The sequence below is a fragment of the Phlebotomus papatasi genome, chromosome 1 (genome assembly GCF_024763615.1).
Source record: "Phlebotomus papatasi isolate M1 chromosome 1, Ppap_2.1, whole genome shotgun sequence".
NCBI classification, from domain to species: domain Eukaryota; kingdom Metazoa; phylum Arthropoda; class Insecta; order Diptera; family Psychodidae; genus Phlebotomus; species Phlebotomus papatasi.
In genome coordinates this window covers 105,378,737-105,401,549 of record NC_077222.1, presented here as the reverse complement: position 1 = coordinate 105,401,549, position 22,813 = coordinate 105,378,737, and the positions used below count along the sequence as shown (strand labels likewise).

Below are 22,813 nucleotides of genomic sequence, written 5' to 3'. Positions count from 1 at the left end.
AGTTTGGAGATCTGTTCCAACGGATAACTCGTTTCTGAGAACTCGAGCCAATCTGACCAGAGAACTCAGGGGAACCCAGCGAATCCAGAGGAACTCGGGAAACTCGGGGAACCCATACATTTATTTCAGGGAATCCGAGGAACCTCTACATTTATTTAGGGAACCCAGGAAACCCATACACTCTTTCAGGGAACTGGAAGCTCTAGCCACTGTATTTGCTTATGAACAACCCTTCGATCTATCCCGGTTTGTCCGTGGCCAATCTATGAAATATATACCTCGGTTCGTCCGAGAGCGATCTTGTAGGGGAGAACCCCTTTAACCCCTGCATCTAAAGTAGCGCATCTAGCGCTAAGAATTAAAGGAAAATGCAGCAAAAATGTAGGGGGAAGTAGGGCACCTTTGAAAATGATTCACCTTTAAAATTGGAATTTTTCACCCATGTTTAAGTGAAACTGAGCCATATCATAATGTATTTTAACTTCTCAATCTGTTTGTGCACTTCAATTATATCACCATAAGGCTTAATTTTATTTTAAAATAGGTGAAAATCCCAATTTCAAAGGTGCCCCTCTTTTAAATGTGCCCCACATCCCCCTATTAGTGAAGTAAATAAAAGTCTGCCAAAGAAATTCTGTTGTTATTCTTAGACCTAGAAGTTCATCTTGCCATGCTTTCGATCGTAGTTCAGTTTAGGGTGGAATTAACTATTCTTCCCGAAGGAACTCTTCTGGCTGTAGTTTCAGGTAGGTTCTGACTGACCCTAAATCTTTACCTAAAAGGATTTATAGCTCACTCTTGATCACAAAGTAAGTTATCATTTAATTTAAAATTTCCTTAGAAATTGATCAAATCAAAATTAATAATACCGGACACAATACAAATGCTGTGAAATAATTACCAACATATTTTGACTGACTATTAGTTTAAAAGAATTTTGATTCAATACAGATTCATTAAAGCTAAGGACGCTTAAGTTCAGAGTGCAATTAATTATGCTTTAAATTGCCCTCATTCAATAATGTTTGTGAATTAATTTTCAGAAGATCTCCTTTAGTAACAGAGAGATAGTTATTGGCGGTTATTGGTCACTGAACTGCTTGAGTTTTTGAGAACATAAAACTATGAGATAATGTTCAGAAGTACAGAAAAAACCGGGTGTGGACGATCTATGGTGTTATGCATAATTTTTTGTAAGGTAGTGTTGAGGTAGTAAATTGGAGATATTTCTTCCAGAATAGCAAAATGGCATTTTGGCGGAAATTGATTGCCATTGTGTGTTTCAGGACACTGACATGTACACTTGAAAAAATAAAAGGATCGCTGGGAATTTTTATTGAAATGTATCAGAGGTAAAAGGATGTTTCTTGTAGATTGTGTATCTTATGGAATGGAGGAATATATAGGAAGAAATACCAGGTTTGAGCTCGTTAGAATTCGTGCCAGATCGGGCAAAGTACACGAAAGCAATGGCAACCCCAAATAGAAGGGTTGCTAAATTTTCGGTCCATGGTTCGTCATTGATCTAGATCAATTTCTTTCGTATTTGTATCGATCGAAACCGGTATTGAAATAGTGGAATATGAGTGGCTTATTTTTTATTCATTCATTGGGTTTTTATTTTGTAGGGCTACGGCTTATTTGACACATGTCAACCCTGCTAATGGCAATACAAATTCCCTTATTTCTTTGGCATGCCCAACCCCTAACACCCCCAGTGCCAGGCGGGTGCTGAAGGTTGTTAATTAATTATTAATTACAAATTAATAAATTGTATGTGAATTACTGGCCTAGAACCCGAACGAAATGAGATATCGACTTCAGAAACTCAGTGACCCCCTCATAAGTCAATATTCCTAGAGGCGTTCTACATTGCACAACGGTTTGGTAAGACATTTGCGTCATCAGGGTAGTTCTCCACTCATAATTTCCCAAGAAAAGCAATTGATACTTTCCAAAGAAGCACAACGATACTTTCAAAAGAATCATATCAATTTGATCCACCCGATAGAACAAATACACTGTGAAGAGGCAAAAAGGATCCTTTAATTTTTTCTAGTGTTATTTGAAATGCATTGGGGGAGCAGAAAAAAAAGATCTGGTTTGGCAGGTGAATTTAAAGGTAAAACACCTCAATTTGGTGGGGTTTGCCAAAACTAATAAATACCTGTGATCAATCAGAAATTCTCAGTTTATCCCAAGACTTCCCCATGAGAAGTCATGGCTCTTAAACGGAATATCATTCTTTTATTGTGTACTGTGTGGTTTATATCAAATGCACTTGGGGATACCGGAGAATTGGATCAGGCTTCAGAAGATCCCCAAATTACGCTTAGTGAACCGGTGACAAGTAAATTTATCGATAAGTGATAATTTTTTTCAAATTGAGAATTTATTTTAAAAAAATAATTTCAGTTTTAACAGAAGATAATAATGCAACAGCTTTGAGACATCGTCCAGTGAAGTGTGGAACGCATGAAGAATACCTCAATTGCGGTCCTTCATGTGAGATCGATTGTACGTCTATTGGAAAATCATGCAACAAAAATGCATGTCGATCAGGATGCTTCTGTCGACCGGGGTATGTGAGGGAATCTCCTGGTGGGAAGTGCGTTTCTCAGAAGAAGTGTTCAAGTGAGTGATTGCCTTTAGTGAATTCCTAATTGGCTGGTAACGAATTTTTTTTTGAAGGACCTTCATGTCCAAAGCATGAGGAATTTCTCTTCTGCGGAGAAGCTCCTCTATGTCAGGTTACCTGTGAGAACTACGGCAGAGGTTGCAACAAACCTGCATATGGGCAATGCCCACAAGGATGCTACTGCAAGAGCGGATATGCTCGTCATCCTGGTACCAATCAGTGTGTTCATGTAAAAAGTTGCCCTTCAATTGAGTATGTCCCTCAGAAAGTTACACAACCCCCTCCTATAAAAACCACAGCAAAACCCGAAGATCCCCCAGAAACTTGTGGAAGAAACGAAGAATTTATTCACTGTGGACCTTCATGCCAAGTTGAGTGTTCCACCTTGGGTCAGGACTGCCCTAAGTCAAGTAAATGTACAAGTGGATGCTACTGCAAAGCAGGGTATGCTAGAGATGGTTCAGGAGGACCTTGTATTCCCCAAAAGAATTGTCCAGGTAAGTTGTACGAAAAATCAAGAGAAATTTTAAATCGAATCGGAGAATACTGCTTAGTTCGAGAAAAACGGTTTTGTCGATATCATCGGATCAAGTGGTACAGCACGCGCTCTATGATACAAGTGTCCTGGGTTCGAATCCCTCGTGTTACTAGGAATTTTTCTGGCGTTAAAGCTGTTCGAACGGTATCCAGTGAGTAGAATGGAACCGGAGTTCGTTGGAAAGTAGAGTCACTCTTAGAAAAACGGAAACTCTTCCCAAAGCATTCGGCTCGGTCTCCAAGCCTTCATCAGTGTCTGGAGCATAAAGAGAGCCTTCTTTATTCTACTATATATCCGTTCTACTAATTTCCCTAACGTCGTCGTACAATAATTGTATCCAGTGAGCTTCACTGCACTTGATTCCATCGGGCATGGGACTGACAACCCCATCCTTGTATACGAAAAATAATAATTGATGTTCCGAACTCTTCTTACGGGAAGGCCTAAGTTCTTCTATGGAATGTTGTGCCACAATTATTATTACTATGATGAGCTTAAATACTTTGAAAACTTTTCGTTCAAATCAATCGAAGAACCAGAACCAGTCTGGAACGAATAAAGGACCATTGAAACCAAAGTGAAATAGTTGAAACCTTGGAATAGTACGGTCAGTTAGTCAGTTCCAAACGTTGCAAATCCTGGTCTCTTTAAATTATCATACCTGAAAACCCTTGCGAGACCTAGAATCCTCTTGAAGTACCTAGAAACACTTGGATATACCTTGAATTTGAATTTCATCCTTTGAGATCATATACAGGGTGGTTGAAAAAAAATGCAACAACTTTCAGAGCGCATATCTGTGAAACCGCTGGTGACAGCGGTTTCATGTCTTGCATAGAGGTAGTTCATTTTATTGGCTAAAAGCCTACAAAAGCATTCTCGATAATATTCTGTAAAACGTTTTTTAACCGTAATGGAACTCAAACGTGACAATTTAATGTCGTTATATTTTGCAAGAAGTGCAGAAGCAGCTATCGTTAGGGCCCTTCAAAACCGGAATGTAATTAAACTTTCCGTTTTTCGAAACATAACTTGGTACAGGGATACTAGTAGCATTTTAAAATGCTACTAGGTCTGAAAAAAATTGCTTCATCCCTAGTCATCGTTTTTAAAATGAATAGGCAAATTGAACAAAATCTGCGTGACATCTGCAAACAAACGATCTCTGACACGCATAAACCGCAAATAACCATGAAATAAATATTGTTAAAGGACCTCTATATGAAGCCTTAAATGTCCTGAAATGGAAAAGACATCGTCGATCCCCATAAAGAAGTTATGCTCGATCGACGACGGAGTAAATTCGCTTGCACGTTCATGGTCAGTTTCAGAAATGTCATCTTTTCTGATAAGAAAAATTTTTAATTGAGCAATTAATGTTCAAATAAAATAATTGTTTCTATCTGAAGGAAAGACCATACGATAATTTAGACGTTCTAATGGCCACCGAAAGTCAAGGACCACCTTATTTGAAGGTCTGGACTTCCTTGAAGGCAAATTATCGTTTTCCACTGGGGTTTTTAGGCTATACCGTCAAAACGAATGCCAATGTGTATCTGAAAATTGTCCTGGAAGGAGTGTTGGAGCCGTGGACAAACAAAAATTTTAGTAAGAAGTAATGGAAGTTCGATCAAGACTCGACAACGTCTCAGAAATCACGCTCCGAATAAGATTTGGCTAAAAAAAAAGTTTCCGTAAGGGACAAACCAACAATCTATTCTAAGAACTATAATATTTTGGAGAGTGACCTGCTTAAGCATCGACTGGTGTGGGCTCGAGACTGTTGCGAGCTTCCGCACTACGTCCTAACACTTTCATGACTCACCAAGTACTGACGTCCGTACTCACTGAGATAGTACGATCGACTAACCTAACACAGTTGTCTTCTCCACCACCAGAGGCGCTGGCCTATAAAGGAGACATTGCGTCTCGAATATTTAGGGTTGCCTCAGCAGAGCATTTATTGCTATAAGGCGGGAAATTTTACTGCTACATTTCGCACTTCATTTTGGGAAAACAATGACCTCCATAATTCTTGGATGCAAAATCGTTTGACTTCTCAAAAAGAGGCATTTTGTTGGGCAATGTTAGGACTGAAAACTAGCAAAGTATCAATGAGCTGAAGGCAGCCCTTCCTCGTGAAAAGCAGAACATTCAGAAGGCTGACATTCGTGCAAACTACGATGCATTTTCTGACAGACTTAAGACCATAATTAAGTCAAAATAAGATCGTATTGAACAAAACCGATCATATCCTAAAATTTTGATGTAAGGTAAAGTACCCTTTATCCGACCGGTTCCTCTATTCGACCGGTAGATTTATTTATTCAATTTATTTATATTTGCTATAATATTTTGTGTATGATCTAACATTAATAGGTCAATTATTCTTTAAATAATACGAATCAGTGACAAATTCATAAAAATTGATGAAATTCACCATCAAATTTTCAAAAATTGACCCACCGGTCGAATAGAGGAACCCGGTCGAGTAAGGGTACTTTACCTTATTTACTACCATTTTTTCTTTATTTCAAAAGGGTAGAACAAAAAAAGAGCATAATATAGCGCTTTAGTTTGTTGCATTTTTTTTCAGCCACCCTGTACAATTTTTGGGAACTCATGAAGAGACCCTGACAATCCATGTTGCATACTTGAACAACCTCGGTTCACCGTCATTGCTTATTAATCGAATAGGATTCCATATGAATATTCAAAGTGACTTCATTGGGATCCTGAAAGATCCGTAGTTTGCGTAATGCCGGCTTCAGACTGGAGGTTTAGCTCAGTTCCCGAAAGTTTCAAAAATCTAAATAACAAGCAATTTTATTGATTTTTCAAAATTTAATGGATCTTTTGCCCTTAATTTTTAATTTTAAACTGCAATTCCCTAAAAAATCATGCCTGATAAGGAATTAGAGGAGCTAAGCCAGATGGCTAAGCCTTAGGCCCTCGACAGAGCTGAGAATTAGCCGAGAGATAGCTTAGCGTAATTGTATTCGAAATAATGGTTAAACTACATTTCCATCATTTTTCACACAGTCGTCTCTCGGCTTAAGTCGTAAATTTGTCTAGGGTAGAGGTGTGCAAGAAACCGTTGAAACCGAATTAACGTCAAAATAAGTTTGTTATAGTAGCGTTTTGACCATTGACGTACATGTTTCATTTGACGTTAATTCGGTTTCAACGGTTTCTTGCACACCTCTGGTCTAGGGCATTAGGTCTGAAGCCCGTATAACCAGTAGCTCTGAGTAGTTGGGGACTTTGATTGACTGAATCGTTAATCAGAACCAGTGATAAACAAAGCATTCAATCTTCTTCTGAGTTAAGACAGGAAAAATTTCTGCCTCAACGCAGGATCGAACTGGATTTCGTTAACTATGTGTGCTCTGCCAACTGAGCTAGTACAGGCTTCAAGCTCCACTTGATTCGCTACGCGACCTCAACCAATTAGAATCTCTGAGTAGTATTCCCGAAATATTTCAGTTTTACATTTAAAACACAGCTTCAGTTGCAGTATGATAATATTTTGATACCCTACAGATCCTTACTGCCCGAGAAACGAAGTTTGGTTAGGCTGTGGTCAAGCTCCTGCTTGCCAAGAAACCTGCGATGGAGTTGATCCCAACTGTGATGCTAGGAAGTATCCTTCCAGTGACTGTCCATCAGGTTGCTACTGCAAAAACGGATACACGCGTCATCCCAAAACCGGAGAATGTATCCGCAGACGTGACTGTCCGACGGAACCAAAGTGCGGTGACAATGAGCAATACAGGGATTGTGGATACCGCTGTAAGGAATCATGCAACAGTGATGACAAGAGTTGCTACTACGAAAAGTGCGAATCAGGCTGTTTCTGTGCTGACGGATATGCTCGAATTAACGGACAATGTGTTCCAAATGAAAGATGTATTCCACAGTGTGGTGAAAATGAACAATACAGAGATTGTGGATACCGATGCAAAGAGACATGCAATTACGATGGCAAGAGTTGCTTCTATGAAAAGTGCGAGCCTGGTTGTTTCTGTGCCGACGGATATGCAAGGATTAATGGTCAGTGTGTTCCAACTGATAGATGTATCCCACAGTGTCCAACTAACGAGGAATTTTCATCATGTGGAAAACGTTGCAGTGAAGATTGTAGTGCATCAGACAAATACTGCAGGAAGGAACCCTGCGTTGAAGGATGCTTCTGTATAAATGGCTACAAAAGGGTTGGAGGTGTTTGTGTACCTCTAGCATATTGCCCTCCAGAAAATAAACCACAGAAATGTCCAAAACCAAATGAAGTATATACAACTTGTGGAAAGTATTGCAATGAAGATTGCACCAAATCAAGCGATGACTGTCGCAATGAACAGTGCCAAGAGGGATGTTTCTGTGCAAGGGGTTTCAAACGTGTTCAAGGACGCTGTGTACCAGAAGAAGATTGCGAATGTCCTTCCAATGAGGAATACAAGTGTGGAACAGACTGTGACGAAGATTGTGGAACGCATACCTATCAGTGTTTCAAGAAAAAGTGTCGCAATCGTTGTCACTGTATTGGAAATTACAAAAGAATCAACGGAGTATGTCAACCACCATCTAAATGTCAATGCCCACCTAACGAGGAATATGTTTATGGTAACCAATGCAGTGAACAATGTGGAACATCACCAGAAGAGTGCTCAAGTCAGAAGATCTACTACGGTTGCTTCTGTCAGAAGAATTTTAAGAGAATTGGAGGAGTATGTGTTCCAGATTCCAAATGTCAATGCAGTGAAAATGAATCGTATATGTACGGAAGTCGTTGCAAGGAACAATGCAGTAATGGTGAGTTGGATTGTTCCCAAGCGGAATGTTTCAAAGGATGTTTCTGCAACGAAGGCTACGTCAGGCTGAATGGGAAGTGTGTTGAGGGCAGCAATTGTGGATGTGCAGAAAACGAAGAGTATATCAACAGTAATGAATGCAGAGAAGATTGTTCCAAATCATGGGAAGATTGTCGAGCAGAACCATCTTCATTTGGATGCTTCTGTGCCAGAGGATACAAGAGAATCAATGGCAAATGTGTTCAAGATAGCAATTGTCCTTGTCCTAAAAATGAAGAATACGGTATTTCGAATGATTGTCTAGAGAGCTGTGAAGGAAATCCAGAAGTTTGCGATGGCATCAGTAATGAAAATAGGTGTATCTGTAAACCAGGATACAAGAGGATACTCGGAAACTGTGTGAAAGATGTTTTCTGTCCATGTGGAAAGTTGGAGGAGTACAAATATGGAGATCGATGCCGTGAAAATTGTGACGATGATTATGACAGCTGTCCGGACGGTGGGACTATCCAAGGATGCTTTTGCAAAGACGGATATGTAAGAGTGAACGGAACATGTCAAACATTCGATAATTGTGAATGCGGCAAATATGAGGAATATACATACTCCAATGATTGTCTCGAGACATGTGATGGCAATGCGGATAATTGCAAAGACATACCAGTTGAAGCTAAATGTCACTGTGCATCAGGATACCGGAGAGACAATAGAGGAAACTGTGTCTCTGATACCCAGTGCCCATGTGTAGATCCCAATGCGGAATTTAAACAAGGTCGGGGCTGCGATGATGAGTGTATTGCACCCTCAGATTGCTCAGAGCAAGAATGTTATAAGGCTTGCTACTGTAAGGATGGATACAAAAGAATTGATGGCTTATGTCAACCAGAATCCGATTGCACTTGTAGTGGAAAATATGAAGAATACCAAGTATCCAATAACTGTCTAGATACATGTGATGGTAATCCGGATACATGTAGTGGAGTCCCAACAGAAAGTGGTTGCTACTGTGCTCCTGGTTATAGAAGAAATAGCAAAGGAAAGTGCATGCCTGATTCAGAATGTCCATGTTCTGATTTCAATGCCGAGTATCGACCCGGCAAAACTTGCGAAGATGAATGTACACCATCAGAAGATTGTGAATCAAAAGAGTGCTACAAAGGATGCTTCTGTAAGGACGGATTCAAGCTTATCAATGGACTGTGTCAACCAGAAACTAGTTGTACTTGCAGTGGAAAATACGAACAATACCAAGTATCGAATGATTGTCTAGATACATGTGACGGTAACCCAGATAGCTGCAGTGGTGTACCAACAGACAGCGGTTGCTACTGTGCTCCTGGTTATAGAAGAAATAGCAAAGGAAAATGCATGCCTGAATCCGACTGTCCATGTTCTGATCCAAATGCCGAATACAGACCAGGAAAATCTTGTGAAGATGTATGTTTGCCAACAGATGATTGCGAAGCTAAAGAATGCTACAAGGGTTGCTACTGTAAGGACGGCTTCAAGCTTATAAAAGGTCGTTGTCAACCAGAATCAAGTTGCACTTGCAGCGGAAAATACGAACAATATCAAGTATCTAACAATTGCCTAGAGACTTGCGATGGGAATCCTGATTCCTGCAATGGAGTGCCAACTGAAAGCGGTTGCTACTGCGCTCCCGGATATAGAAGAAATAGCAAAGGAAAATGCATACCTGAATCTGACTGTCCATGTTCAGATCCCAATGCCGAATACAGACCAGGAAAATCTTGCGAAGATGAATGTTTGCCATCAGAAGATTGTGAATCAAAAGAATGCTACAAAGGTTGCTACTGCAAGGATGGATTCAAGCTTATCAAAGGACGATGCCAACCAGAATCCGGTTGTACTTGCAGTGGAAAATACGAACAATACCAAGTATCTAATGATTGCTTGGAGACTTGTGACGGGAATCCCGATTCTTGCATTGGAGTGCCCACAGAAAGTGGTTGCTACTGTGCTCCAGGATATAGAAGAAATAGCAAAGGAAAATGCATGCCTGAATCCGATTGTCCATGTTCTGATCCAAATGCGGAGTACCGACCAGGAAAATCTTGTGAAGATGAATGTTCACCATCAGAGGACTGTGATTCAAAAGAGTGCTACAAGGGTTGCTACTGTAAAGATGGCTTCAAACTTATCAAAGGACGTTGCCAACCAGAAACTAGTTGTACTTGCAGTGGAAAATACGAACAATACCAAGTATCTAATGAATGTTTAGAGACATGCGATGGAAATCCGGATACTTGCAGTGGCATACCAACAGATAGTAGTTGCTATTGCGCTCCAGGTTACAAAAGAAATAGCAAAGGAAAATGCATACCTGAATCTGACTGTCCATGTTCTGATCCCAATGCCGAATACAGACCAGGAAAATCTTGCGAAGATGAATGTTGGCCGTCAGAAGATTGTGAATCAAAAGAGTGTTACAAAGGTTGTTATTGCAAGGATGGCTATGTAAAGATTAATGGAAAATGCGTAGCCGGTAGTAATTGTGAATGTGGAGAAAATGAAGCCTATCAAAACAATAATCAATGCAACGAAGATTGTACAAAAACCTGGGATGATTGTAGGTCTGAAACATCATCATTTGGGTGTTACTGTATCCGCAACTACAAAAGAATAAATGGAAAATGCGTACCAGATAATGAATGTCCATGTCCCAACAATGAAGAATTCGGGTACACGAATGAATGCTTAGAAAGTTGCGAAGGAAATCCAGATGTCTGCGGTGATCAAAATATTGTTAATAGATGCAAATGTAAGGAAGGTTTCAAAAGAATTCGAGGAGTATGTACTAACGATACAATGTGCACATGCCGCGATCGCAATGCAGAGTACAAGCAAGGAAAACCATGCGATTACGAATGCAGGCGACCAGAAGATTGTGAATTTCAAGACTGTTACAGGGCATGTTTCTGCAAACCTGGATATAGACTCATTGATGGAAGGTGCCAGGATATGACGGATTGTACATGTCCTATTCCGAATCAACGATATCAAGTATTAAATCCATGCCTCGACAGTTGTGCACCAACAACAGACTGTGAGAACGAACCAACTTATTACGGTTGCTTCTGCGACGATGGTTTTAAATGGGACCCTGTTACTGAACAGTGTTTCAACCAGACAAGTTGTCCATGTCCAGCGAATTCTCAATACAAATTCGGAAAGCCATGCGAATACGAATGCGAAGTACCGTCAGACTGTTCTACTCAAGAATGCTACAAAGATTGCTTCTGTAATGATGGATATAGAATGGTTGACGGAACCTGTCAAGAGCTAGAGCGTTGTACCTGCACTGTTCCTAATCAGAGTTATCAACCACTCAACCCCTGCCTTGATAGTTGCGCACCAACTACAGAATGTGAGAATGATGCAACATATTACGGTTGCTTCTGTAACGATGGTTTCAAGTGGGACCCTGTTACTGAACAGTGTTTCAACCAGACAAGTTGTCCATGTCCAGCGAATTCTCAATACAAATTCGGAAAGCCATGCGAATACGAATGCGAAGTACCGTCAGACTGTTCTACTCAAGAATGCTACAAGGCCTGCTTCTGCAATGATGGATTTAGAATGGTTGACGGAACCTGTCAAGATATGACGACAGAGTGCCAATGCCCAATTGAAAATCAACGATACCAAGTATTAAACCCGTGCCTCGACAGTTGCGCGCCTACTACAGAATGTGAAGGAGATCCTACATATTACGGTTGCTTCTGTGACGATGGTTTGAAATGGGACCCCATCAACAAAGTATGTTTCGACCAGAGTTTATGTCCCTGTCCACCAAACTCTATATACCAATTTGGAAAGCCTTGCGAAGATGAATGTGAACCATCACCAAGCTGCCCTACAGAAGAATGCTACAAAGCTTGCTTCTGTGATGAAGGATTTAGACTCGTTGATGGGTCCTGTCAAAACATGACGACAACGTGCCAATGTCCTATTGAAAATCAACGATACCAAGTATTAAACCCGTGCCTCGACAGCTGCGCACCAACTACAGAATGTGAGGGTGATCCTACATATTACGGCTGTTTCTGTGACGATGGTTTGAAGTGGGATTCTGTCAACGAAGAATGTATCGATCAGGGTTCATGTCCATGTCCGGATAATGCTTCATACAGATTCGGTAAACCTTGCGAAGATGAATGCGAACCACCACCAACGTGTCCTACTGAAGAATGCTACAAAGCTTGCTTCTGTGATGAAGGATTTAGACTCGTTGATGGGTCCTGTCAAAACATGACGACATCGTGCCAATGTCCTATTGAAAATCAACGATACCAAGTATTAAACCCGTGCCTCGACAGCTGCGCACCAACTACAGAATGTGAGGGTGATCCTACATATTACGGTTGCTTCTGTGACGATGGTTTGAAATGGGACCCTATCAATGCAGAGTGTTTCGATCAGGGTTTATGCCCATGTCCGGATAATGCTTTATACAGATTCGGTAAACCTTGCGAAGATGAATGCGAACCACCACCAACGTGTCCTACTGAAGAATGCTACAAAGCTTGCTTCTGTGATGAAGGATTTAGACTCGTTGATGGGTCCTGTCAAAACATGACGACATCGTGCCAATGTCCTATTGAAAATCAACGATACCAAGTATTAAACCCGTGCCTCGACAGCTGCGCACCAACTACAGAATGTGAGGGTGATCCTACATATTACGGCTGTTTCTGTGACGATGGTTTGAAGTGGGATTCTGTCAACGAAGAATGTATCGATCAGGGTTCATGCCCATGTCCGGATAATGCTTCATACAGATTCGGTAAACCTTGCGAAGATGAATGCGAACTACCACCAACGTGTCCTACTGAAGAATGCTACAAAGCTTGCTTCTGTGATGAAGGATTTAGACTCGTTGATGGGTCCTGTCAAAACATGACGACATCGTGCCAATGTCCTATTGAAAATCAACGATACCAAGTATTAAACCCGTGCCTCGACAGCTGCGCACCAACTACAGAATGTGAGGGTGATCCTACATATTACGGTTGCTTCTGTGACGATGGTTTGAAATGGGACCCTATCAATGCAGAGTGTTTCGATCAGGGTTTATGCCCATGTCCGGATAATGCTTTATACAGATTCGGTAAACCTTGCGAAGATGAATGCGAACCACCACCAACGTGTCCTACTGAAGAATGCTACAAAGCTTGCTTCTGTGATGAAGGATTTAGACTCGTTGATGGGTCCTGTCAAAACATGACGACATCGTGCCAATGTCCTATTGAAAATCAACGATACCAAGTATTAAACCCGTGCCTCGACAGCTGCGCACCAACTACAGAATGTGAGGGTGATCCTACATATTACGGCTGTTTCTGTGACGATGGTTTGAAGTGGGATTCTGTCAACGAAGAATGTATCGATCAGGGTTCATGCCCATGTCCGGATAATGCTTCATACAGATTCGGTAAACCTTGCGAAGATGAATGCGAACTACCACCAACGTGTCCTACTGAAGAATGCTACAAAGCTTGCTTCTGTGATGAAGGATTTAGACTCGTTGATGGGTCCTGTCAAAACATGACGACATCGTGCCAATGTCCTATTGAAAATCAACGATACCAAGTATTAAACCCGTGCCTCGACAGCTGCGCACCAACTACAGAATGTGAGGGTGATCCTACATATTACGGATGTTTCTGTGACGATGGTTTGAAGTGGGATTCTGTCAACGAAGAATGTATCGATCAGGGTTCATGTCCATGTCCGGATAATGCTTCATACAGATTCGGTAAACCTTGCGAAGATGAATGCGAACCACCACCAACGTGTCCTACTGAAGAATGCTACAAAGCTTGCTTCTGTGATGAAGGATTTAGACTCGTTGATGGGTCCTGTCAAAACATGACGACATCGTGCCAATGTCCTATTGAAAATCAACGATACCAAGTATTAAACCCGTGCCTCGACAGCTGCGCACCAACTACAGAATGTGAGGGTGATCCTACATATTACGGTTGCTTCTGTGACGATGGTTTGAAATGGGACCCTATCAATGCAGAGTGTTTCGATCAGGGTTTATGCCCATGTCCGGATAATGCTTTATACAGATTCGGTAAACCTTGCGAAGATGAATGCGAACCACCACCAACGTGTCCTACTGAAGAATGCTACAAAGCTTGCTTCTGTGATGAAGGATTTAGACTCGTTGATGGGTCCTGTCAAAACATGACGACATCGTGCCAATGTCCTATTGAAAATCAACGATACCAAGTATTAAACCCGTGCCTCGACAGCTGCGCACCAACTACAGAATGTGAGGGTGATCCTACATATTACGGCTGTTTCTGTGACGATGGTTTGAAGTGGGATTCTGTCAACGAAGAATGTATCGATCAGGGTTCATGCCCATGTCCGGATAATGCTTCATACAGATTCGGTAAACCTTGCGAAGATGAATGCGAACTACCACCAACGTGTCCTACTGAAGAATGCTACAAAGCTTGCTTCTGTGATGAAGGATTTAGACTCGTTGATGGGTCCTGTCAAAACATGACGACATCGTGCCAATGTCCTATTGAAAATCAACGATACCAAGTATTAAACCCGTGCCTCGACAGCTGCGCACCAACTACAGAATGTGAGGGTGATCCTACATATTACGGATGTTTCTGTGACGATGGTTTGAAGTGGGATTCTGTCAACGAAGAATGTATCGATCAGGGTTCATGTCCATGTCCGGATAATGCTTCATACAGATTCGGTAAACCTTGCGAAGATGAATGCGAACCACCACCAACGTGTCCTACTGAAGAATGCTACAAAGCTTGCTTCTGTGATGAAGGATTTAGACTCGTTGATGGGTCCTGTCAAAACATGACGACATCGTGCCAATGTCCTATTGAAAATCAACGATACCAAGTATTAAACCCGTGCCTCGACAGCTGCGCACCAACTACAGAATGTGAGGGTGATCCTACATATTACGGCTGTTTCTGTGACGATGGTTTGAAGTGGGATTCTGTCAATGAAGAATGTATCGATCAGGGTTCATGTCCATGTCCGGATAATGCTTCATACAGATTCGGTAAACCTTGCGAAGATGAATGCGAACCACCACCAACGTGTCCTACTGAAGAATGCTACAAAGCTTGCTTCTGTGATGAAGGATTTAGACTCGTTGATGGGTCCTGTCAAAACATGACGACATCGTGCCAATGTCCTATTGAAAATCAACGATACCAAGTATTAAACCCGTGCCTCGACAGCTGCGCACCAACTACAGAATGTGAGGGTGATCCTACATATTACGGCTGTTTCTGTGACGATGGTTTGAAGTGGGATTCTGTCAATGAAGAATGTATCGATCAGGGTTCATGTCCATGTCCGGATAATGCTTCATACAGATTCGGTAAACCTTGCGAAGATGAATGCGAACCACCACCAACGTGTCCTACTGAAGAATGCTACAAAGCTTGCTTCTGTGATGAAGGATTTAGACTCGTTGATGGGTCCTGTCAAAACATGACGACATCGTGCCAATGTCCTATTGAAAATCAACGATACCAAGTATTAAACCCGTGCCTCGACAGCTGCGCACCAACTACAGAATGTGAGGGTGATCCTACATATTACGGCTGTTTCTGTGACGATGGTTTGAAGTGGGATTCTGTCAACGAAGAATGTATCGATCAGGGTTCATGCCCATGTCCGGATAATGCTTCATACAGATTCGGTAAACCTTGCGAAGATGAATGCGAACCACCACCAACGTGTCCTACTGAAGAATGCTACAAAGCTTGCTTCTGTGATGAAGGATTTAGACTCGTTGATGGGTCCTGTCAAAACATGACGACATCGTGCCAATGTCCTATTGAAAATCAACGATACCAAGTATTAAACCCGTGCCTCGACAGCTGCGCACCAACTACAGAATGTGAGGGTGATCCTACATATTACGGCTGTTTCTGTGACGATGGTTTGAAGTGGGATTCTGTCAACGAAGAATGTATCGATCAGGGTTCATGCCCATGTCCGGATAATGCTTCATACAGATTCGGTAAACCTTGCGAAGATGAATGCGAACCACCACCAACGTGTCCTACTGAAGAATGCTACAAAGCTTGCTTCTGTGATGAAGGATTTAGACTCGTTGATGGGTCCTGTCAAAACATGACGACATCGTGCCAATGTCCTATTGAAAATCAACGATACCAAGTATTAAACCCGTGCCTCGACAGCTGCGCACCAACTACAGAATGTGAGGGTGATCCTACATATTACGGCTGTTTCTGTGACGATGGTTTGAAGTGGGATTCTGTCAACGAAGAATGTATCGATCAGGGTTCATGCCCATGTCCGGATGATGCTACATATAGATTCGGTAAACCTTGCGAAGATGAATGCGAACCACCACCAACGTGTCCTACTGAAGAATGCTACAAAGCTTGCTTCTGTGATGAAGGATTTAGACTCGTTGATGGGTCCTGTCAAAACATGACGACATCGTGCCAATGTCCTATTGAAAATCAACGATACCAAGTATTAAACCCGTGCCTCGACAGCTGCGCACCAACTACAGAATGTGAGGGTGATCCTACATATTACGGCTGTTTCTGTGACGATGGTTTGAAGTGGGATTCTGTCAATGAAGAATGTATCGATCAGGGTTCATGTCCATGTCCGGATAATGCTTCATACAGATTCGGTAAACCTTGCGAAGATGAATGCGAACCACCACCAACGTGTCCTACTGAAGAATGCTACAAAGCTTGCTTCTGTGATGAAGGATTTAGACTCGTTGATGGGTCCTGTCAAAACATGACGACATCGTGCCAATGTCCTATTGAAAATCAACGATACCAAGTATTAAACCCGTGCCTCGACAGCTGCGCACCAACTACAGAATGTGAGGGTGATCCTACATATTACGGCTGTTTCTGTGACGATGGTTTGAAGTGGGATTCTGTCAACGAAGAATGTATCGATCAGGGTTCATGCCCATGTCCGGATAATGCTTCATACAGATTCGGTAAACCTTGCGAAGATGAATGCGAACCACCACCAACGTGTCCTACTGAAGAATGCTACAAAGCTTGCTTCTGTGATGAAGGATTTAGACTCGTTGATGGGTCCTGTCAAAACATGACGACATCGTGCCAATGTCCTATTGAAAATCAACGATACCAAGTATTAAACCCGTGCCTCGACAGCTGCGCACCAACTACAGAATGTGAGGGTGATCCTACATATTACGGCTGTTTCTGTGACGATGGTTTGAAGTGGGATTCTGTCAACGAAGAATGTATCGATCAGGGTTCATGCCCATGTCCGGATGATGCTACATATAGATTCGGTAAACCTTGCGAAGATGAATGCGAACCACCACCAACGTGTCCTACTGAAGAATGCTACAAAGCTTGCTTCTGTGATGAAGGATTTAGACTCGTTGATGGGTCCTGTCAAAACATGACGACAGCGTGCCAATGTCCTATTGAAAATCAACGATACCAAGTATTAAACCCGTGCCTCGACAGTTGCGCACCAACTACAGAATGTGAGGGTGATCCTACATATTACGGCTGTTTCTGTGACGATGGTTTTAAGTGGGACCCTGATAATCAAGTATGTTTTGACCAGTCTGAATGTGAATGTCCGGAGAACTCTACATACAAATTCGGAAAGCCTTGTGAATATGAATGTGAAGTACCGTCAGATTGTTCTACTCAAGAATGCTACAAAGCGTGTTTCTGCGATGATGGATTTAGGCTTGTCGATGATACGTGTCAAAATATAACTAGCTGTACGTGCACTGGTCAAAACGAAGAACATCAAGTGTCTAGTAGCTGCTTGGAGCAATGTGACGGAAACTGTATTACTTGCGAAGGGGAGCCAACAGATTACGGTTGCTATTGTGCTCCAGGTTTCAAGAGAAGTACCACTACTGGTTTATGCGAGGACGAAGAGGAACTATGTGAGTGTCCTTTAGAAAATTCAGTTTACAGATATGGAAACCCTTGTGATGAATCATGCGAAGAAGATCCAGAATGTGTACCGAATTATTACATGGGATGTTTCTGCGCGGATGGATACAAATTGAGGGATGGAGAATGCGTAGAGCAAGATTTGTGTTGTGATGGTGAAAACGAGGTCTACAAGGAATCGAAGAGATGTGAAGAAGAGTGTGTATACAATACAACTTGTGAATTCGCACGTTGTACCCGAGGATGTTTCTGCATGAATGGCTACAAGAGAGTCGATAATGTATGTATATCAGAGGAGAATTGTTCCCCTTGTGGTCCTGATGAAGAATACAGATGTGGAAGGGGTTGCGAAGATGAATGTGGTTTGTTGGATATTGACCTATGTTTAGAATTACCCTGTGAAGACGGATGCTACTGTAGATCTGGATTCTTAAGACTCTTAGGAATTTGTATTAGAGTCGAACTTGGAATTAGTCTGTGTCCCTGTGGACCATTTGCCTCATTCCGGGAAGGTAAGGCTTGCGAGGATGATTGCTCAGTAGACCCTGACGACTGTGCTGCGGACACAACATCACCAAGTTCATGGCGTTGTCACTGTGACAATGATGCATGCCTTGTAGGCGGCGTATGTGCTCCAAGAGTGCCCTTACCTTTACTCAGCAAGAAGAAAATCCAGAAAAGGCCTGCTATTTCAGCGATAAAACACTAAACTTTTTTAGGAAACTTATTTTCCTCTACTATGTATTTTTTCTTGCAGAATATACTTGTCCAAACACATATAATGAAAATTAATAAATAAATGACTTTAAATGAAGTAAATGAATATAAATGATATGTGAAAACAACAATAAGAAGTCCACTATTGTACAAATCTTTTAATTTGGCAAACTGAAATTTTTTTTAACAGAGTTGATCAACTCTAAAAAAAAAAGGGAGAAGACCTCCTTCTGATGTTTGTCTTTCCAAGGAGAAGAACAAACATAAGAATCTTTGTCATAGAGTTCGAAGCTGCAGTGCGCCTTCGTCAGTGGCTACAGAGGGTAGTTTTATTCGACACTGTCATTCTGTGGAGTTCTTTCTGTGAAGTTCTAGCAGTAAAATTGCAGAGTTTGTACTTTCAACCCAATTGGCATTGAGTTGATTGAATTATCTATTTGTAAGATCTCTGCTTACGTATTCTCCAAACCCATGTAGTATGATAGTTCATTGATTACAAGAATGAGCAGAAGAATTTTGGTATGGATAACAATGACATCACTCGAAAAAAAATTAACAGGTATAGGCTATGAACAGGTCCATAATAGTTTTGATTCCGCTTAAAAGATCCTCCCAATCAGTTTGAGAATTAACTTCTGTTAACACTTTTAGCTTTCAAAACATAAAACATCGAATGTCCCTGATCGGGGATATCGAACTATATATCGATATCACTATATCGATGTTCCGCATTTCCACTGTCAGCTGATCGAGAACTCCGTCTCTCTCTTACTTTTTTTGGACAATTACCCGGTGAAAAAAGAGCAGAAGTTATAACGCGATTTTGCCTCAAGAAAAAGTTCTTAATATTAGAATTTATTTATTTAAAATGCTAATGCAAGCTGTAAACGTTAGAGTATAGGACTATTAGAATAAACCAGAGTGTACCTATTTGGAATGAAAATAAATTTTCTTTGCAGAGTGGACAGGAGATATGGTAGGACACAAGCTGAGGCCATATGGGCAGAAAAATTTAGGTCCTTCTCCAAATGGTATTAACCAAGCCTCTTTGTTATCCGCAGGTAACGACGAAGGGATGGCAGTCCCCATACAGGTCTGCTACTAAACTCATTCAATTCGATTTCTTGAATTTAGGTAATTCATAAGCGGCAAAGGCAGAGTCTAACGTGTGTATAATTCCTGTTTTTTAAATTCTCTTAAGTTTCTCAGTAAGTAAGCCGTTTCTTGGTTTAAACTGAAAGACGAATAAGTTAGAAACTGACTAAAACATAATCTGATCATTACTTTTATTTTAATAACGTTAAACCGTCTTTCGGCTTAACTCAAGGGGGAGATATTAGCTTGGAAGTGGTGTACATTGAGGTGGAAGTACTGCGGAAGTAGAAGTCTCAAAAATGAAACGATTTTTGCGCTTTTCATTTAATTACAGTAGAAAAAATGTTTGTGAGCATGTAATGCGATTAAAGATTTTCCTGAGGGTTAAATTAATGTTTTTTTTATCGCAATTGTCTAAAATTTCCCATCAAAATTATCGTTAAAAAATTCAAATATCGTTCAACTACTCCCTCTGTTCCAATGAATGAAACTTAATTGAATGCTTTACAAATATTTAAATTTCAAATTATATTTTCAGTTGGAATAGTGTAGTAATAGTCGATTCGTTCGGATGATCTGGCTCCGTAAATTAATTTACGTAATTTACTAATTTTTTTTATAAGTATAATTAATATAAGTCTCAATTGATCCTAACAATTGTCCTCGAAAGATATATTAATTCCATTTTTTAAGGAAAAGAACCGTTTTTCTTGAAGATAGAACGAAAGATAGTTTTTGACAGGTTTTAGGAAGGTTATATGTTTTTGTACCTTGTAACTATTCGATAGAAATTGGAAGAAATCCTGATCGGAAGGATCAATTAATGAAGATTATTCTAGGTGTTGAAGAATTTCCCACTACAACCCCTTTGGCACTGTGACAACGTCTGTTATGAGACACACAATTTCACGTCATTGCCCTCGAAAATTATGCTTTTTTCTGTAATAAAACTGACTTTTATTAAACAAAACTCATCAAAACTAAAAGAAAATGCTCACAGTTCTTGTCTTCTATGATTATTTCATCGAGTTTAGGTAGCCTAAATTAAACAATTTCCCTGAAATCTCATTAAATTTCCAACATCACCAGCGTGAGATGAAGATCAGTTTTTCCAATAGGCTTGACTGTTTTCTTCAGGACCTTTTCGACTGTATGCTGTTGTATTGGATCAATTTTCCATCAGTTGTTTTCAATCGATCCATAAGAAAGACTATTTGTCGTAACGAAACAAGGAGAAAAATGACCACATTCATTCGGTTCACCTTAAGCATTTCAGTCAAAAAAAAAAATGTGGAACTCATGTTTCAATCTTGGAAATGTATCCAATATTTTGAAAATGACGAAATACATTCGAATTATTATTTTCCAACATTTTAACAATCTTTTCCTATATTATGCATAAATTTTCTTCCATTATGCCCAACACACAATAACTTTTGTTTACTAAATGTGTTTTTGATATTTCAATGAGAGTGAATGAAACATAGATCTAGTCATCTCGCTCATTCTCATGGGAAATTTTGAAAACATGTTTACAAACAAAAGTTATTGTGCGCTGGTCATTAGGATACTCAAAATATTTTCATCAATGCTACAGGTCGTTTAAAATTGAGTTGATCTTTCGAAGAATAAATCCTTATTTAGAAATTTTCCAGAACATCTTTTAATTATTCTGAGAGCTACAATATGATCAAAATAAACGCCCAAAATGATTTTCCGTGGAAGTCCATCATTTGGACCTTTCCAAAATTCGCCTAACATTAAATGTTGTAAATGCGCCTTTTTGTTTCACATTTTGGAGAAGTCCTCCAAAGGACATGTCGACTTATTTGATGGATACATGGCAATAGAGGGATGTAAGACATTATAATCTTTCCAGTGCATGCAAAAAAGTTGACAAAAATTACAGGATTAAGCTAAAGGATATATTTTAGTCACACCTGTGAAAGTGGCCCATGAACTTATGCAATCATCCAATAAAACTAAAAAATTATTAAAATTAAAGACTGAGCTTTGGAAAAAGTAAGAAGATTTTCAAAATAAACGTTTCAGTTTTGTTTAATTAAAAAAAATTAAGTGATGACACAATGTGTGTCTATGCACATTTCTTGATTCGTTATGTCTTTTGAATACTATTTTTTAATTTGAAATATTTGTTCTTCGTGAAAAAAAAAAATTTATATTATATCACTGACGTTTTCAGAAAAATTTCGTATGAACAACTTTTTCAGATTTATTATAAAAATCAACCATCCGAGAGAAATTGAGATTCTGTTTTCAGTTTGTTGCGATCGCGCAATTTTTGAATTTGAATGTCTGGAGATCTGTGGAAGTTGTGGAATTAAATCCTTGTTGAGGCGACGAGGGCGCTGCATTGAGAGAAAAGTTGGAGGGAAATCGGAGAGCTGGCGAAGAAAAAACGAGGAATCTTTCTCTTTTGCCACGGACCGTCATCGCCTCCACATCACCGGCCAGCTCCAGCCCACTCGCCCATCGCCACCAGAGCCTCCAGCCACCAGCCAGTGCATACCGCAGTGCAATCCGGGAAGACTATACTTCCTCCACCATCACCACCTCAAGTGCCTCTACCGCCTGACCAACCTCTCCCAATTCCCCAAAGCCCGACCACCGGAGGGAGCGCTCCATCGGGAAGCGCAGGGGCTGGATGGGCATAGCCCGTCGCCCCCAATCGTTGGACACAGGAAGGAAGGAAGTAGGGGATCAGGGAGAAGGAAAGGAAGAATTGTGAGGAAAAAATATGTATGGAAGGATGTAGGAAAGGAAAAACAGGAGGAATAAATGTTTTGTCTTAACAAGTTGAATTAAAATGCAATTGCGATATCGAATAAAGTCAAGAATAAGAATCCAGCTGTTGAAGAAAATTCACATTAGATTTTAGTCATTTCTTTTAAATTCAAACGCCAGAAAGTGCCTGGAAATGCTTAGAAGTGCAGAAGTGCTGGAAATCACCTATGGCACTTCCGGAAGTATGCAAGTCTTTGACGTTTTCCATATAAATTCAGGAAGTGCTGGAAGTGGTGTA

General features: G+C 40.6%; 1 protein-coding gene across 1 annotated transcript; it reads left to right on the top strand.

Moving 5' to 3' along the window:
• The first annotated feature begins 2,220 nt into the window (after positions 1-2,220).
• Positions 2,221-22,569, top strand: LOC129809854 (fibrillin-2-like). The gene is made up of 5 exons (XM_055859987.1): positions 2,221-2,350; positions 2,416-2,634; positions 2,692-3,135; positions 6,720-18,583; positions 22,246-22,569. Exons 1-5 carry the CDS (start codon positions 2,221-2,223, stop codon positions 22,567-22,569), a joined length of 12,981 nt encoding a protein of 4,326 aa, XP_055715962.1.
• The last annotated feature ends 244 nt before the right edge of the window (positions 22,570-22,813 follow it).

What these genes read in the sequence shown, in the direction of transcription:
- LOC129809854 (XM_055859987.1), top strand. Translation starts at nt 2,221, where the DNA reads ATGGCTCTTAAACGGAATATCATTCTTTTATTGTGTACTGTGTGGTTT. An exon ending in GCTTAGTGAACCGGTGACAA is followed by an intron (nt 2,351 to 2,415) that starts GTAAATTTATCG and finishes AAATAATTTCAG; the next exon opens with TTTTAACAGAAGATAATAAT. An exon ending in TCCCCAAAAGAATTGTCCAG is followed by an intron (nt 3,136 to 6,719) that starts GTAAGTTGTACG and finishes GATACCCTACAG; the next exon opens with ATCCTTACTGCCCGAGAAAC.